Source organism: Lactuca saligna, chromosome 2 (genome assembly GCF_052625555.1).
Source record: "Lactuca saligna cultivar CGN05327 chromosome 2, ASM5262555v1, whole genome shotgun sequence".
In the NCBI taxonomy this organism is placed as follows: domain Eukaryota; kingdom Viridiplantae; phylum Streptophyta; class Magnoliopsida; order Asterales; family Asteraceae; genus Lactuca; species Lactuca saligna.
In genome coordinates, this window is record NC_136418.1 from 81,953,212 (window position 1) to 81,966,711 (window position 13,500).

Here is a 13,500-nt window from a genome sequence, read left to right on the forward strand (position 1 = left end):
TATATGGTCACTGGGTTTGACCGTGAAAACCACTGATATTACTATTGTACACTTAATTTTAATATTATTAGTTATCAATTTTGATTGATAAAAAATTAGTTGGTGTCTTTTGTATCAACCGATATTCCATCCATTTGATTTCCATCCTTCCATCGAATTCGGATTCCATCAGTTTGGATTTCACTTTGTTTCTTTTATTAGATTGATGCCAATTTTTATGCAGTGAGTTTCAATCGAGCTACAAAAACCCATGGTCAAACACATACACGACATTGCTGGAGCAGTGGAGATAATTGGTTGAAAAGGAGCAGCCGGCGATGTATGTAAGCCAGGGTATAATTGTAATTTCATACGGTTTTAACTGCAAAAATTAAACGACTTCGACCTCAACAGACCAAATGAGTGACAAAAAGAAAATATTTTAGGGAGTGCTAACGTTAAAGCTGAAAAAAGAAAAATGGACTTGATTCGTAAAAACCACATAACTACATGGACTAACATTGTAATTTACTAAAAGAAATGGAGAGGAAACTTATTGTCTGTTTTTTGGAGTCATGGGAAAGCGTGGAACGTAATAAAAAATAGATGTTTTATATCTCTTCTTCTCTGGGTTTGAAGTTTTGTAGTCTCTGTCTCAATAATTCATACATTAATTGAACTCTATGATAACTTTACCTACTTTATTTAATTTAATTGGTTGATCATATAATCGATAAATATATAAAAGCTAATTAACTCCAGTTCTCCTTGGAATTCCAAGAACTAGTTCCAATATGAAGTTTCCTGTTGCTTTCCTCTTTTCTAGTCTTGTTACATTTCTGATTCCCCGCACCATCTGTGCTTCCAATGAGACCGATTACGAGGCGTTGTTGCAGTTCAAGTCGATGATCACCAATGAAGAAGCTCTAAGCTCATGGAACGCTTCCTTTCATTTCTGTAACTGGAGTGGTGTTTCATGTGGGAAACGCCACAGAAGAGTAACTGCTTTAGTACTGGAGTCGCAAGGCCTACAAGGCTCATTGTCTCCTCATGTAGGCAACCTAAGCTTCCTTGGTGTGTTTTCTCTCAAGAACAACAGCTTTATTGGAATGATTCCTCATGAACTTGGTCGTCTATCCAGGCTAAGTGGCCTCCATCTTGGCTCTAACATGTTCAACGGAGTCATCCCAACTAACTTGTCTAGTTGTTCTAACCTTGAATTGCTTTCACTTTATGACAACATGCTAGTTGGGAGCATACCCAAAGAGTTCAGATTCCTCTCCAAACTTACTTCTATTCTAATTGATACTAATAAGTTAACAGGTGGAATCCCGTCCGCGTTGGGGAACATAACATCACTGGATACTTTCTCTGCTGCTGACAATCCATTTGGTGGAAGCATTCCAGACACCTTAGGTCGTTTGAAAAGCTTAAGAATATTTTACTGTGGTAATTGTAGCTTATCTGGAACCATCCCTCACTCCATTTATAACCTCTCACTCCTAACTAGTATTTCCTTGGCTAATAATCAGCTTACAGGAAGCCTTCCCTCGGCCTTAGGTGCAATGCTCCCTCATCTTCTATCACTTCAAATACGGGATAACCAACTCACTGGATCTCTTCCATCCTCGATATCTAATTGTTCGAAATTACAACATCTTGAAGTGAGTAAAAACAGTTTTACTGGGAAGTTGACAATCAACTTTGCAACCCTAAAAGATATCAATCATATAAACCTAGGTGATAACATGTATGGATTCCAAGAAGCTGATGATGATATGAAGTTTATTGATACTTTACAAAACTGCAGCAAATTAGAAAGGTTGGATCTTCGTTATTGCAACTTTAAGGGACTTGTGCCCGAATCAATAGGTAATCTTTCTAATCAAGTTAGATTCCTAAATTTACAGGGAAATCAATTATATGGAAACCTCCCTTCAAGTATAGGCAATCTAGATGGCTTGACCATTTTAGCTTTAGACTATAACCGATTCACGGGAAAAATCCCCTCCACCATTGGTAATCTTAAAAAACTACAAATTGGTGACCTGTCTGACAACCAATTTTCAGGGCCAATTCCAGATGCCATTGGGAACTTATCCTTGTTAATTACACTTGATTTAAGCACCAACCGATTGGAATGGCATGTTCCATCAATCCTAGGAAATTGTCATCAACTATCGGAGTTGTACCTTGATGAAAACAACTTCAGCGGCAACATACCTAAACAACTTCTTCAACTTTCATCTCTAAACATAGCATTAGGTCTTTCTCAAAACAACATGTCTGGGTCACTTCCAAAAGAGGTTGGTGACCTCAAGATGTTGACTTCTCTGGATTTATCTGATAACAGATTTTCAGGTAACATTCCTAGCAGCATTGGTGGTTGCACTAGCCTTTTACTCTTATCCCTCAAAGGCAACTTGTTCCAGGGCAGTGTACCACCATCATTAGGTTTCTTGAGAGGTATTTCAACACTCGATCTTTCTAATAATAACTTATCAGGCCAAATTCCTCCATTCTTGGAACGGTTGAACGTGGTAGAATATGTAAACTTATCCTTTAATGATTTTGAGGGTGAAGTCCCAGGGATAGGAGTGTTTGCTAATGCAAGTGCATTCTCTGTTTTGGGGAATAGTAAGCTTTGTGGTGGGTTGGCTGAGCTTGGGTTGCCCAAATGCAAGGAGAAAAAGAAACATAAAAAAAGGTTTCCTTTGTTCCTAATAATCATTTTGATTGCATCCCCACTTTTCATGGTATTATGTTTTGTGTATGTTTGGTGTAAGAAAAAGAAGAGCCAACCAACTCAATCATCAACAGACGAACGATTCATGAAAGTATCATACAATCAACTTCTCAAGGCTACAAACAGCTTCTCCGAAGCCAATTTGATTGGGAAGGGTGGCTTCAGCTCTGTTTACAAAGGAATCCTTCATCATGAGGATAGACTTGTCGCAGTCAAAGTTATACATCTTCAAAACCCAGGTGCTCACAAAAGCTTTATCTCAGAATGTGAAGCATGGAAGAGTATTCGACATCGAAATTTATTGAAGATAATAACGTCATGTTCAAGTGTTGACTTTCAAGGAAATGACTTCAAAGCTCTCGTATACGAGTTCATGCCTAATGGTAGTTTACATGATTGGCTACATTTAAATGCAAGCACATCGACACTGAACCTTCTTCAAAGAATAAGTATTCTTATAGATGTTGCATCTGCACTTGATTATCTTCACAATCACTGTCTACCAGCCATTGTTCACTGTGACTTGAAGCCTAGCAACATTCTACTCGATAATGACATGGTGGCCCATGTTGGAGACTTTGGTTTAGCTCGATTTCTTGGAACAGATTCAAACCAAAACAGCACAAGTGGGATCCGAGGAACAATTGGGTATGCAGCTCCAGGTAAAGTTCATGATGTATCCCCACATGCTCATATTTGTATATAGTATTACATACCTTTTTCTAATGTAATTGCTTATATGTTGTAGAGTATGGTGGTGGGAGTGAGATGGCGAGTAGTGGGGATGTCTACAGTTTTGGAATACTGTTGTTGGAGGTGATAACAGGGAAAACACCAACAGACAACATCTTTACCGGAGGTCTTAATCTTCATAAGTTTGCTTGCATGGTCTTACTGGACCATGTCACCGATGTTGTTGCTGATGACCTCGTACATTTTCTTCAAGAGGATGCTATTGCTACACAATGTACATTAGAAAATGCAAAGAAAACAGAGGAATGTCTATCTTCAATTGTCAAGATTGGAGTATCGTGCTCTGTGGATTCCCCACCACAACGAATGAATATTGAAAATGCTCTGCATGAGTTGCAGCAGATTCTGGATACCCTTCAAAATATCTGAGGTGGCATGTTGTTGTTGTTGTTCTCTCCTTTTAAGTGAAAGCAGAAGTAATAAAGAAGCCTTTTATTCTTGATATTACTTGTATTCGTTTTATTAAATCATTAGACACTTGGCTACCTTGGGTTGGAATTCAGTCAGCATTGCTTCATCTTTGTAGTTAATTATCGTGATAAATAAACCATTCGATCCCAGTTTGAATTGTTCCCATGTGCATGTCAATTTAAAAAATCGTATAGAGCATGAAAATATATTGGGTTCCAATTTAAATAATGTATCATATTCTAGGATTGCCTATTTACTTTATTATGGATGATGGTTGCCTTCAATTCTAAACATAAAATATATTGGGTTCCAATGTGTAGTCGTCCCCAAACCAACTTCCAGTTTGCTTTAAGTTATTCTAGTACATAAACTTATAGAGCATGAGTTTACCATGACATTAATATTGTACAGGGTAGCATTAGACAAAACAACTGAATCATATTATTTCAGTTTATTGTATCTGGTTATGCTAAAAAGAGGTATATATGAGAACGACCATATAACAGGGTGTTATTAGTCCCGGAGATAAATGCCAAATGGTTGGGGAACGGTTTACCTCATGACATTGCCTCACGCATGGTTTCATTAAAGGTAAAAAATCGTAAAGCATAAGATATCCGCTTTGAATTTTTTACACATGCACATGTTTCATGTTTTGCATGCATTCGTTTGACTTGGCAGTTCTTCAAAAAGAAATTGAATGCGTCAGGGATTATGTTGATGGGCCCTTCAATGTGTCTTAGTCAATTTGATAAGGACTTTGTGGAGTGCATAATTTCACTACTTATCTTTGATATTTAAAAAGTGAATTGCAAAAGCCATCAATTATCGTTGTAAATTGGAATCCTATTAGTTCCAAAAATTAATTCTCATTTTGCTTTACTCTTTTCTTGTCTTCTTATGTTTCTTTGCAACATGCCCCCTAGTATCTTATCTATCATAATAAATAAAAATTATTTGTTCCTACTTATCAAATTCTCAAGAGAGGTTTGCCACATCTAATTTTGTGAGTTTTTTGGATAAGATTAATTTCACGTCTCATCGATTTTTGTTGTATTCAATGATTAATTGATGTATTCATTCCATTAATTTCAAAAATAAAGAATATAAATACTTTGTTTGTTATATGGTATTACAACTTACCATATAATCAATCACGCACATTGTTACAATAATACAAATCACCATACACCAATTGTAAGATACTGTGATAATGTAATCAATATTGTAAAATTCGTTGAGTTGGCCGATTACTCCTTCGAGTACTCGCTACTCGGCCCCTTACCAATGCAAGTTACAGAATCCCGAGTACTCCCCGATCAGCCCTTTACTGAACTGAACAATGTTGTCAAACCCCGATCAACTCAGTGATTAATATGTATAATATAATTAACAATTTATTATTTAACACATAAAATTGATTATATATATATATATATATATATATATATATATATATATATATATATATATATATATATATATATAAGAGAGGGAGAGAGAGAGAGAGAGAGCTATGTTCAAATATAGATTGACATCTATTGTATGGATGTGTGGATAATTTTATTTCGTGAGAATAACAAATAAAATATGCTGTTTGATAATATAAATACGCTTAATCTTATATAATTATTGTAATTATTACGCATTTTCACTAATTAAATCGTCTATAAGGTTATTATAAACTTTTTTTTTAATTATTTTTATTCTATCAGAATGTTATCAGGATGTTTATTGAGTCATATCCTGTAAGAATTAAAATAAATAAGATGTATAAGAACAAAAATGAATTAGAATTAGTGAGAATCTATTAAAACAACAATAGTTTTGTAGGATTGAACGCACTCGCATTACTAAACACCATATTCTCTTAGATAATTCTCATAAAATAGCATTATCCACACGTCCGCACAATAGTTATTCATCCACATTATATATATATATATATATATATATATATATATATATATATATATATATATATATATATATATATAGATCTTAAAATTTCAGTAATTATTCACGAAGTGAGACCATTATGTGTTTTTCAGTTTTTTTATGTATTCACATGTATCCAATTTTGTTATAAATTTCAATCAACTTAAGATTTTAACTTATGATATTGACATATATAAGTTTCCTAAAAATATTTCTACATGAATTACCGAATCCGAGTACTTCTCGAGTACTCCTGAATACTCGCTACTCGGGCCGAACAGGTACGGGGTAACGACTTCTACAACCTTGACTGTAATTCTTTATCTCATTAGGACGATTACTTTCTTTGAAATCAAAATGTTTATCTCTTCAAAATCATCATCAACGACACCAATTGCTACACAAGGTTAGTAATTCAAAAAAAAAAAATTATGCATATAATCATATTTGTTTTGTTTTAACTATAATATGTGGTGTAATTTCATGATCTGCGTTATACCCACCACATGTTTTAATGCCAATGTGCTTCTCAATGTGTATTTAATCATGGATAATCTGAATTCATGTATTGTTTTTTTACTTGATGTGAGTGTGTTTAAGTGACCGTATGTATGTATGGGTCTTTAAATATTTATTGACTTTTAATTAGCATCCTACTTTCATTTTTAATTAGCATTCTACTTTCATTTTTTAGCCGAAGGGTAAATCAATATTTGATATTTAGCCACATTACCCAAAACATGTTTTTCCCATTCCCCAAACATGTTTTCTTTCAACCATTCTTCTTGATGATCAATTATAAACTTCCCATTTCCATATTTCAAACTCATTGAAGTATCTATAATATGATCAATCATATTTAACAATTCAATTGAATTGTTGGTGAAGCAGTTGCTAGGTTGGTGGATGAAAGAACGGTTTTTGAAATATTATAGAAAGTGTTTGAAGGGGAATATTAATACAACACAATTTTAAAATCACCATTAAAATATTTTTTATGTTACTTTAAAAATGTGTATAATGGGAATCAAATTCACACTAATAGGTAGAAACAAATTCCTCCTAACCAACTCAACTAAAAACAACTTAACAAATATACTAACACAACTTATAAAACATGTATATCACATAAATAATTTTGGGGCCCCAAGCCGTAATAAAGCCCAAAGTTGTCCCCAAGTTTGCCACTATTGGGTCGGGCCTTCTCACATATTAATAACTTGCTCATTGAATGATGCGATGATGCTTTACCGTAGGCGTGGGCAAAAAAACCGGTTCACAAACTGAACCGGTCGTTGAACCGAAAACCGGTTCACCCTAGAACCGAACTGCCGCAGAACCGTACTGTCAGTTTAAACCAATTCACATTTTCAAATGTTGGAACCGGGTTAGAACCGGTTTACTACGAACCGACTTGGAGAACCGGTTTTGAACCTCTTTTGGGTAGTTCATTATTCCTAGCGTACGCATGAGTGTTTTTGTTGATAATTCCAAAAAGTAGAAAAGTAGACCGTAAGAGTGTACGTCCTGCATTCATATGTCTCCATCATTCTTTTTTTTTTTGCCTTACCCATGCTCACTATAAACAAAAAGAAGAGAGTGACAGCTCATATATGAAAGGTCTAATTAGGGGTTTGGTCTAAGCTTTCTATGTAATAGGTTCTTTTGGTCATTTGATAGCTTGTAGTAAGTTGTTTGGAGTTTACGGCTTTTGTAAGGAGTTTACGGCCGTAAGCTGTTTACGACTGTAAACCCAAGGCCGGTGCATGATAGTATATATAGAGGTTTGCTAGGTCTTTTTGTAGTTGTTGATGCCTCAGTATGTGACAACCTGAAATCTATTCCGTTAGTTTTAACCTTTTCCCGTTAAAAAAGCTTCGTTTTATTTAACTGTCCGTTAACCTTTGGGAAGAGGTTAATTATTTGGGGACTATTATAATGACTTGGTAAGGGTTGAAACAAGTTAGAAACACCTAAAAATTTTCCTTTAATTTTTTTTTAGTTTCAACCAAGTCAAAATATAACCACTAAATCGGGTGCGACCAAAAAGGCCCGTTTAATAGAAGTATCGGGTAGATTTCCACTGAGCCCCAACTACAACCCCTATATAAGGGTGAGTGGAGTCCATTAGAGACTTTTTTACACTCTCCCCACTCTCTCTCTCTCTAAAACTTAATTTCGAGCCAAAAATCGTCCGTTTCGAGCCCCAAACGAGTAAGCCACATATCCTAGCTTGTTAAATAGCTTATCTAGTCTGCAAATTCGAGTTTAAAACATAAAATAGGGACAAAATGATGTGTTTACGGCCCAAGAACACTCTTGGACCGTGAACACCATTTAATGGGGTTTTTAAGCCCCAAGATCCCTCCAAATTGCCCCTAAGGCTTAGATATGACTTTTAGGCTTACATATTCGGACTTAGAACACCTTGGAATGAGTTTTTGGAGAGTAAACTTGATTTTACTGCCCAAGAACTTGCTTGGGCCGTAAAATCCCCTTCATGGGGAGTAAACTCAATTCCATGTGTTAGAAATCCCCTAAACACCCCCTATGGTTTTGGAAAAATAACTTAAATGCAATACCATTGTTATAAGGGCCTTAAACTTCAATAAAACCAAAGGGATAGGAGTTCATGGCCGTGAACTCCCATAGAGGTGGTTCATGGGCCGTAAACTCCCATTAAATGCCCAAATGGTGCCCTAAACTCCCCATTTGACTTGGAAAAATACATAGGAATTATTCTCAATCACTTAAGCCATTAAAACACCCAAGAAAGATATCCTTGGGAGCTTACGGCCGTAAATGTGACAACCCGAAATTTCCATTCTGTACAAACTATATCACTTCAATAGAAGTTATAGCAGTCACAGTTAATTTTCAGAGTTTTTCGTGTAAGTTTGAGTAATTCAGTGTTTACACTTCTGAAAATATTAGGAGAGTGGATGCACTAGAGTTTTGTGCAACACTATTATGCCAACACTCTATTATATTAGAGATCATTTCGGGAATAAAATATTTTCTGCCAAAAATATCAGGACTATAAATAGAATTCTGAACCAAATTCATTCATTATTCGCATTTCTAACTAGAGAAAAGCCATTTACTCTCTCACGGATCTTCGAGTTTTTATACCAAAATGTGAGTAACTCTTTCAAGTAGTGTTAGAAAGCTTTATATGTGTTTATAACATGATTTAGAATGCTAAATCACTAGATTTAGGAGTTTACTCCCCAAGGTGTTCTTGGGCGGTAAACTCACGAAACAAAGCCTAAACCGTCCCTTGTGTTATGCTATTACCTTAGACTCATATATATGTGTATTAGGGACAAGAAAACAACCAAGAAACTTAAACACATGGGAGTTCACGGACCAAGATGATCTTGGACCGTGAACTCTAATAAATTGGACCAAAGGGTGCTTTTAAGGCACCTAAAGCTCTAGACATTTGCATAGAACTATTCCCACTTAATTGAAGGACCCAAAACACATCAAAACACCTTCCAAAGTGAGTTTACGGCCATGACATGGTTCTTGGGCTGTAAACATGATTAAAGGGCACCAAAGTGTGCTTAATGCCTTAATATGCCTTAGGTAAAAGTCTAGAACCTATCCTACATATGCAAGAGACTTGAAAGCATCAAAAACACTTTTCCTTAAGAGTTTATGGCCGCAAACTCCAAAGGAAATGGCCTAAGGGCCGTACACTCCTCAAAGGAGTGTTTATATGCCTTAAACCCTTCCAAGAATTGTACCACCAAGTTGGAATAATTCTAGGGATCACATAGAACTTCAAAACACAAAATACCACCAAGGTTGGGAGTTTACGACCGTAAACTCAAGAGTTTACAACCGTAAACTCAAGAGTTTACAATCGTAAACTCCATGTGTGAGGTAATATGGAGAGTAAACTCAAGTATAGGGTCCTTTGGAACCCTAAACACAAGTGCCTTGTCCCACAATAGCTTAGATGCAATCCTTAGGGCTTAAAACACTTATATAAAGTGTTTATTATGTTCTAGGATGTCTTAACATTATAAATTAGTAATTTAAGACTAATTGAGTGCATATATGTGTGATTATATGTTCATTAGGATCGTAGTGTGTGTACAAGTCCTCACTTGACACCTAACAATCCTACATCGTCCAGTTCATCCAAATCACCATCTACAGGTGAGTTCATACCCCTAATCAATGTTTTAAATGATTTTAAATTCTTTAATGGGGGGGGGGGGAATACAAGTAGAAACGAACATGTTATTAAATCATTTATATGTATTTTATAACTGTGTTTTCATTCAACAGATTTCACATACTACAAAATGTGATGCATGAAATGGTTTTCTATCTTTAAAATACTTTGTTATCAAATGTATTACTTTTGAAATGTTTATCAAAATGACATCAAGTCACTTTTTATATTTGTTCAAAATCCTTAGATGTCTTACAAAACCATTTTTACATTCTTGAACTAAACTATGCATATACACTTATATTCTTATATATGTATTGATGTTATAGTTGTCATCTTTCATTTTGTTTCCCACACCCTTGAGTAGTAAAAGTGTATAAACCTACTTGAAAAATCAATTACCTTTCAGTAAGTTATCATAGGGATAATTTGAGGATATCAAACATTATTCCTATTACAAGGAATCACACAAGAGTCAGTTCATTCGTGAGTCTACACAAGTACATTACCTGATACATGAGTACATTTATATATGATTACATGATACATGAGTACGTTTACATATGCTTACATGATACATGAATAACATACATGAGTACTGTTACATAGATACATTATCCTGTATTCACTTACCTGGATACTTGTACCTAGAGTTACGAGGAAGATTTATTCGTACCTTCTGTGTAAATTTTCCTGCCTATCCCTGTTCGACGGGATGTCTAGATGGGACTAACCATTCCGGAACCCAGCTGTTAGCACCACTGGGTGATGAACATCCACAGATGTCTAAGTTTATCACTTATAATAAATAGATTGATATCGGAACTAACCATTCCTCCATCCTACTGTTGAACAGAGGATGAGATGAAAATCTTCGGATGATCATTAGGTTACCACTTATATTAGGAGTCGGCTACGGGACTAACCCTTCCTCCAACCCGCTGCTGCTACAGAGGACAATTGGACAATCTTCGGATGTTCATTAGGTTATTCATATCGCTTACTGCGATGGCGTGTTAGTCCTGGTATCCAGGGATAACACTTACATGGTTATATTTTTCCTATTTACTTTATTTTGTGATATATTCACATAAACGATGAGTTAGACCAAACACTGTTCGTAGTAGTCAAAAATAAGGAAAAACTATCATTTTACTTACAAAACAAACGGGTCTTGGTAGAAGACTACATTGTCATAACAAAACATTCGGGTCTTGGTAGAAGACTACATTGTCATAATAAAACATTCGGGTCTTGGTAGAAGACTACATTTCATACTAGTAGGAAATAAGGGATTTCTTAGGGTTTTTCATACTTATCTCAACTATCTTACTTAAAGGTTTTACAGGACATTCCTAACAGTTTATCAAAGCAAGACAATGACACTTAAATACTTATGAATTCACCAGATTTAAAGTTGATACTCTCTTTCAAAATAACTTGTATTCTCAGGTCATCAGTAGACAGGTACGGTGGCCAGGTTTTGAGAAGACGGAGCAGACAAGTCTCGTCTTTTATTTTGATTATATTTTTGGTGTCTTATTACAATGAAAGAACACATATGTATTAAAACTTTACTTATAATGCAATGGATGATGTTGTTGCTTGTTTACTATTTTACACTGTTGTGATACTGTACATGACGTCCTCCACCCTTGAACGTTTCCACCATTCATGGTTTTGGGGTGTGACAGATTGGTATCAGACCTGTTGTTTATAGGGAATATAGTATATCAACCCATAAAATATATACTAACTTTAAATACATAGGGATTAAAACACTTTGTCTATGAGTTATACTTTTAAATAATAAAATATTTAACAAAGTATACGTGCCTGCATTCATACTAAAACCACTGTCACAATGATAAGAACAAAAGTATTACGATTGTTGAATATCACAAGTAAGCGTGGGGATATATGGTTAGTCTTGGGAATGGCATAGCCTGATCAACTATGCTGGTCTGAGGAGTGATTAGCATATGCCCAAGAATGGTTGTGATGTGGCAACAAGTCTAAAAACTTACCAACACAACCATCAAGAAATACCATAGGGGTATTTAGTCTTACTGTAATTATCTTAGTTAGTTTGTCTATTTTAGCTATTTATTATATCCCTTTTCTCGCGTAGATTAAAATGGCTGGATTTCACCATGGCGATCCGTACTTCCCAAACCAAAGCAATGTTGGTTGGCTAGAGGCAAAACCAGAAGATGATCACCAAACCCCTTTGGATGATCACCATGCTGAGGGTTTTTCCGATAGTTCTGACTCGGAGCCTGAAGTCAATAACCTACCCCTAGCTGCTCAAAACCCGAACCTGAACCCCCGTCCCTCATTTCAAGGACCCATACCTCTGTGGGCCACTAACTTGAATACATGGAGTCATGAACAGGGTCAACCCATTCCCTATGATGGAGACCGAAGTTTCTACAACCTCACTGAAGGAGGTTCTGCTGATAGAGTCCTACCAATCATGGTTCGTAGAATTTCTCGAAACACGATAATGGCTCAGGCGACTATCAATCAAGTTTTGGAAGTTGACACCAACTCTGGTGTTAACATTGTCCGCATTCGCCAACTAGAGTCTGCACACGAAAGAACTCTAGTCCGCAATTTAGCTTTGCAGAGGGAACTTGCTGAAACGCGAGCGGAAGTTAGGGAACTTCGAGCTTAGCAAGCGAGAGCTGACAGGCATGTGAGGGACATGGAACGCCTACTATCAGGATCAAGAACTCATGCTAGCAGTTCTCGTCGCCGATAGAATCTCGACGAATCATATTTTGGATATAACCTAGCTTATGTAAAACTTTGGTCTAATTTCCTGTCTTTATAAATCTTAGACCTGTTAGGTCTTGATCTAATCTTAATTCTGTCAAAATTTTCCATCTTGGTTGATGTAAGGCCTACTTCTAGGCCATTTTCCCCGAACTTGTTACATCTGTAATTCCAATATTATTGACAGATATCTAATCATATGGAAATTATTATCCAAATGTTGTCATCTTCATTTAGTCATTCTATTCATTTGTTGTTGGGCTATGGGGAGTTAGTCCATGAGTCACAGTCATTATTCATTTATTCTTATCCATGTCGTCATCTTTTAAACATATAGTTAAAGATGCCGCCATGCAGAAATCCCAGGCGTAACCCAAACAACGAAGCACCGATACCACCACCTCCACCACCACCACAACCTCAACCTCCTCAACCACCTAATCCCTTTGATGCCAACATGTTCCAGGCAGCTTTCATAGCTGCAGTTGCAGCTGCTGTGTCAGCAATCAACACTCATGTCCCTAGTGGATCATGAACAGGTGCACCTCCCTCGAACCACGGCGAAAGCCATGGACACCCTCGGGAATGCACCTATAAAGACTTCACAAATGCCAAACCCCGCAGCTTCAATGGTACTGGTGGGGTTATGGTGTTAAGGCAGTGGATTGAAAAGATGGAATCTGTCTTTGAAATCTGTGCTTGCCAA

At 36.1% G+C, this 13,500-nt stretch overlaps 1 protein-coding gene across 1 annotated transcript; it reads left to right on the forward strand.

Annotated features, from left to right (window-relative positions):
- Positions 1–741: 741 nt before the first annotated feature.
- On the forward strand, positions 742–4,045 carry LOC145031109 (uncharacterized). Its single transcript, XM_078979607.1, has 2 exons — positions 742–3,387; positions 3,474–4,045. The coding sequence occupies exons 1-2, from the start codon at positions 774–776 to the stop codon at positions 3,845–3,847; spliced, it is 2,988 nt and encodes a 995-aa protein (XP_078835733.1). The 5' UTR covers positions 742–773; the 3' UTR covers positions 3,848–4,045.
- Positions 4,046–13,500: the final 9,455 nt, after the last annotated feature.

What these genes read in the sequence shown, in the direction of transcription:
- LOC145031109 (XM_078979607.1), top strand. Translation starts at nt 774, where the DNA reads ATGAAGTTTCCTGTTGCTTTCCTCTTTTCTAGTCTTGTTACATTTCTG. An exon ending in AATTGGGTATGCAGCTCCAG is followed by an intron (nt 3,388 to 3,473) that starts GTAAAGTTCATG and finishes TATATGTTGTAG; the next exon opens with AGTATGGTGGTGGGAGTGAG.